The 6,221-nt window shown below is 29.8% G+C and overlaps 1 protein-coding gene across 1 annotated transcript; it reads left to right on the top strand.

Annotated features, from left to right (window-relative positions):
• Positions 1-2,250: 2,250 nt before the first annotated feature.
• Positions 2,251-5,222, top strand: LOC140452049 (uncharacterized). Its single transcript, XM_072546080.1, has 3 exons — positions 2,251-2,366; positions 2,803-2,955; positions 3,210-5,222. The coding sequence occupies exons 1-3, from the start codon at positions 2,340-2,342 to the stop codon at positions 5,220-5,222; spliced, it is 2,193 nt and encodes a 730-aa protein (XP_072402181.1). The 5' UTR covers positions 2,251-2,339.
• Positions 5,223-6,221: the final 999 nt, after the last annotated feature.

Genomic DNA, 6,221 nt, shown 5'->3' with positions numbered 1-6,221 from the left:
CCCAACAAAAAAAGTGAAGAAAATATCATGTTAATAAAGCAACATTATCTATTCCGAATTACGTAAGCCACTACTGTCGACAAAAAAACGACAAACGATTTTTGCCTTTATTTTATACAGTGACTAGACTATACGAAGAATATAAAAAATGGATATCATCACGAAATCCCGTCGGCCGTAAGGTATACGAATCTGTGTTTCATACTATAAATATTTCTATTAAAAAGTTTAAAAAGGATACGTGTCGATATCCCTAGTAAGGGATACTACGATAAGTATCCCTTACTACTATCCCTAGCGATAATACAAGGCCCTAGTTCAAAATAAACATAGTGCAGAAGCTAAAGAAGATTTAAGAAAAACGTTAGACAAACACATGGAAGAAGCTGAAAATGGTTACGCCGCTACACGCAAGGATAAGGAAGAAGCTGCCAAAGATGACTCCAAAATAGTCTATTCGTTTGATTTACAGCAATGTCTGCCAACACCAGATATAACGACGTCTATTGCTTTTTACAAGCGGCAACTTTGGACATACAATTTGACCTTGCATCAATGTAATAGCAATTAAGCAATTTGTTACATGTGGTACGAGACTCTTTCGGCAAGGGGTGCTAATCAGACAGTGTTGCCAATCGGCGCATAATTATGCGATTTGCGCATAATTTAATTCCCAGCGCATAATTTTCGCATCCTTCATAAAATCGCACAATTTCGCATAATCCAGCTAAGCAAAAGAAAAAGCCAAGGCCAAGCCACAGCTTACAACGTTTATAAGAAGAGTCCGCGTCTTCTTTTTTCCTTTAAAAAAAGATGTTTGTACTGACCTGACATTTTATAGTTATACAGCATTAACTTTAGCAAATAAAAATTACTTTATGGAAGAAAATTTCCATTCTATGGCGGCATTATATCGAAAATAAATTTACAACATGTAAAAATTGATTTTCGGCCACCTGAGTCACCTTCATTAAGAGTGGTTTAGGGTTAACCCGGGAGTGGACGGGTGGTCTGAAAAAGTCACCTGTGGAGTCCATCAGGACCAAAATTTAAATGACTTACAAATTTCAGATAACATTCACATAATGTTTTTAAGTATTTTGTCGGTTTACGTGTCTATTACTTAAGGACCTTATGTTATTCTATTTTTGTTGTTTTATTTTTCAAAAAATATAGGAATTAATCTAAAACCTTTAATTTTCTGCTTTGTTTAACTTTTATTAGCACTTGGTAAACAAATGTTTTCCAAAATTCCTACAGATGTTTTATTAAAATACAAATATTAACCTACACAAATTTGGTTATAACAATAAACAGAAAAATTCTCTGCTCAAAATACAACTTTGAATTTTACTCCAAATTGTTCTCTGTGCATTCAGAGCAACATGCTACAATGTTCTCCATACACAACCAGGACAGACAAAATGTGCAAAAATATCGCGTTTTCTATCTTTTTTAGTATTTGCAATTTCTTTTTTTTATTGGTGGTCATTTCTAATGGGCCTGGTATAGGGGTATTTGATAAGTGTAATGCTGGTTGTTGTACAACTCAAGCTAAATGAGGGTTCAAAGCTTTCCTCATATTTTATTTTGTCATATTCCTAAATCTTTCAAATATTTTTCAGCAATGTTTAAATTCTTCTGAATTGTTTTTTTTATAATTCGAACGAATTGACAGCAGCAACATTCATGAGGCCATAGAATAATACCATAGGTTAACATCTAGAAGTGTATCTAACAAAATTATAGGAATCTCTATTCCTTACTTTGTCAGATCATAAAATGTAATAATTTCTATATATGTAATAATTTGTAAGAAACCGAAAAAAACTGCATAACAAGTATATGAATCTCAATTTCCCATAGTAACAGGAGTAGGCGGGTGAGGTCTGCCAAGACATATTAAATATCTCAAAACCAAAAAATAAATTTGTTTTAAAAATTTCACCATTATTTGGAGGGAGCAATTATTGAAAGGTACTGAAAAGGAAAAGGTCATTTGTATAATATAAATAACATTTACATTAAAATCATTTTTCATTCTTTGTAGTAAGAATCTAACTATAAAGTGCCCTGTTATTCCCCAAGCAAATATTTCTCACCAGAAAAATCCCCCTATCTGACAATACCCAATCAATACACATTGAAGGAAAGGTTTCACATCACATATATTTGAGTAGGTAGGTACTTCACATTTGTATTTACAGGGATTTCACATTAAATTACATATATAAATATAAGGCACAAATTGAAAAAAAAAATTAATTATTCAAGTGTACTTCTTCAACTGTTACTTTGTGTGTTGTGTTTGTGCAAAGAAACTAAAAAATATATAGAAAATGGATAAGTGGCTTTTCAGTTTTAAGGTAAATATAAAAAATAGTTAAAAGTTACAATCATTTATATATATATATATATATATATATATATATATATATATATATATATATATATATATATATATATATATATATATATATATATATATATATATATATAATAGAGAAATCACATAAGCATTAACCATAACTAAATTTGTACCTTCTAGGATGCATGTTCAATAGTTTAAAATAATTATTTTTTGTTCACATCAAAAAATCATTTCCTATACAATAATTAATGGTACTTATTGGTTTTTTTAAGTACCATATAGTTTACAATATCTTTATGCTTCTTCAAAAATCAAAATTACCAACATATACCTGCTGTGAATGAGAGGTAAAAGTTCAGTAGATTTTGTATAGATCTTTTAAGCTTCTTAAAATTAAATTTTGTGTTTTAATAAAGCAAATTGTTTTTTAGAGTAAACATCAGGAAACAGAGACAAATAAGCAGAAAGATTCCCCAGTACCACTTGATGTAGAAAAGCCAGGTTGCAGTCATCAAGTTGAAGGCTCCCCTATTTATCCTGCTCCCACACATTCTCATATTATGAGTGACAATGGCGATACTATGGTAATGTATTGAAGCAATTGATAATTTTATAAAAATTACATAAAAACACAGACTTCATATCGTATTTATTTATTAAAATTATATAGATAATATAATTAAATTAAACTATAAACTACAAATATCAGATATAATTACAGAAATTAGGTATAATATGAGAAAGATTTAAAACTACTACAGTAGTGAAATACATTTGTATTTGACTTTGACTAATATTTTATTGATTTACACCATCTAAATTATGATTATATTTTTAGAATGATCCTACACCAGCAAAAAAGAAAATAAAAATAGAGAAAGCATCAAAGAGTGAAAAAAAGAAGACTTTTAACAGCTCTTGGAAAAGTGTACCACAGTTTAAGAATTGGTTAGAAAAATCAATAAAACAACCATCATCTGAGGGTAATGAGTACGCCTATTGCAAGGTATGTGATTGTGATATTGTAGCTCATAAAAGTGTATTACTAAAACATTCAATAAGTGAAAGGCATAAATTAAATTGGACAAAAGTGGCGAGCAATACTAAACTCACTGAATTGTATAAACCAAATGCTGATGATGTAGCTGTAAAAACGGCAGAGTTAAAGTTATGTGCCTTGTTGGCAAGCAATAACCTGCCATTTTTATTAGTAGACACCCTAACTCCTTTAATTCAAAATATATGTTATGACTCGAAAATTGCTAAACAATTACACTTAAAACGAACCAAAGCTAAGTCAATTATTTGCAATAACTTGGGGTATAATTTTCTTGAAGAACTATATATTAAATTAAGGGAGCCAGGATGTTTTTTTTCTTTGGTTATGGATGAAACTACTGATATTTCAGTAAAAAAGCAATGTGCATTCACTACTATAATTTATGAAAATAATTCAACCAAAACACAATTTTTTGATCTTGTCGAGGCTCATGGATCAACAGCTAGTGATTTATATGGTATTCTAAAGAACTGTTTAACTTCAAAGAATATTCCACTGACTAATTTTGTAGGGTTTTCATCAGATACCACCAATGTTATGGTTGGAGAGTTTAACTCTGTATTTTCCAAGTTAAAAGAAGAATTTCCACACATAGTATGCATTAGATGCTCATGTCATATGGCACATTTAGCTACATCAAAAGCCTGTTTAAAATTACCTAGGCATGTGGAAGATCTGCTACGGAACATAGGCAGTCATTTTAATAGGAGTGCTTTGAGGAGACACAAATTTATAGAGTTCCAAAATTTTTTTCAAGTGAAAATTCACAAGATACTCTCTCCAGCCATAACAAGATGGTTATCTATTAAAGAATGTGTCGATAGAGTACTTGAGCAATATGAGCCACTTAGAGCATATTTGACAGAGTATGTATTTGAAGACCCGTCAATTACAACAGAAACAATGTTGGAAACCATGTCAAATTTGTTCACACCGGTGTATCTAGAGTTTATGTCATATTCTTTAGGACTAATGACAGATTTCAATTTACTCTTTCAGTCAGAAAAACCACTTCTTTGTAAGGTTCAGCCACAAACTGAAACTCTGTTGAGAACGCTGTGTTCTAATTTTATAAAGATGTCTGTAATAAAAAGAACCAACGACATATTTAGACTTAACCATGAAAACCCTACAAATTTTGTTAGTTTACATGATATTTATATAGGAGTTGCTGCAACAGAAAGCTTGAAAGAATTAAAAAAAAAGCCAAATTTGAACCAAAAAGAATTTGATAGTTTTTTTAAATGTATTTTAGAATTCTATATAGAGTTAGTTAGTAATATTAAAAATCGATTCACCTTTAACGACCCTATCTATAAAATAATTTCAATATTGGATCCCAAAATTGCACAAAGCTTTGAAATAAAATCATTACAATGTGTAACTAATCAATTCCCTATTTTAAAAGAATATGTTAATATTCAGGAGTTAGATAATGAATGGAGAAGACACGCTTTATTAGACTTTGAAAAATTAAATTTAAATTCAGATGACTGTGAGCAATATTGGTCTCAAATATTTAATTTAAAAAATGATGCTAATGCTTTTTTATTTCCGAATTTAAAAAAAACGCTACAGCTACTTTCTGTTTTGCCATTCTCTAATGCTAGTGTAGAACGTATATTTAGTGATTTGTTTAACATAAAAAGTGACAAACGGAATTTATTAAACTCTTCAACAGCAAAGGCTATTTTGGCAACCAAAGCAGGAGTTGAAAAGAATGGCGGTTGCTTAAAATTCATACCATCCAAAAAAATGCTAGGCCATAATACATGGAAAGACAATCAGTAGCTTGTATTTTAATATAGTATGTTTCTACTTTAAGTATACCTATGTTTTTGTTTTAATAGAATAATTTACATTAGTTTAAGATATTTAATCTGTTGTTTACTTGTAAGTACCATTCATAACTGATTATTAAAGCTAAAATATTACAAATGATGTATATTTTTCAAAATATCCTATTTTCCTGATAATATTTTAAGTAAAGAAAATAACTTGGCAAATAATTTGCAAACTTTTATGTCTTCAGTTTCTGAGGAAGACAAATTAGTTGAACATGTTCTTTTTGTATTCACATTTTACCGATCTGAGGTATATGCAACAGTTTTCAATTGCAAAGGTACATTTTCTTTGCTGATATGAATAACAGGAGTATCATTGTTATCCTCAAAAGCACATAAGTAAACTCCTTCCACAATAAGTTGTCTCTAGGAAACATAGAAAAATACCATGGAGGAACTAGACAGGTTCATCAATTGCTCATGACACAGGACACAGTACATAAGGTATTCTGAAATAAAATAAAAAAAAGTTAAACTACATAATTATAAAAAAAGTATTACAAATATGTAGGAAAGAGTCATAATTATAATTTTTATTGTATTCAGTTTCCATAGATATTTTACTAGAACCTTGCAGTTCCCAGTTGCCACTTTAAGAGCATATTTTCATATGCCTATGATGATGGAATAGTTCTTATTCTTAGTACCATATAAGCATTAAAAAGTGAACAGGTTCCACAATCAAATGAATTGTAGTTAAATAGGATAAAAATATATATAATTATGTACTCACCTATTAAAATTAATCCAGTCTAGATGCGCCATATTCTTGTTTTTAAGTTATAACATAACCATCAAGGGCAAGGGTGTACCAGTATCACACACTTTTTTTGGGCATTTCGCATTTTAAGGCACTCTAACCTAGCCAAGCTTTTATATGACAGTTAACATACTCTTAAATCAACAAATAAAAATTAAACCTCAATCCTACTTATTTTCTTTTCAG

The sequence above is a fragment of the Diabrotica undecimpunctata genome, chromosome 10 (assembly GCF_040954645.1).
Source record: "Diabrotica undecimpunctata isolate CICGRU chromosome 10, icDiaUnde3, whole genome shotgun sequence".
In the NCBI taxonomy this organism is placed as follows: domain Eukaryota; kingdom Metazoa; phylum Arthropoda; class Insecta; order Coleoptera; family Chrysomelidae; genus Diabrotica; species Diabrotica undecimpunctata.
The sequence above is the reverse complement of the archived record's forward strand: the minus strand, read 5'-3'. Positions and strand labels throughout refer to the sequence as shown.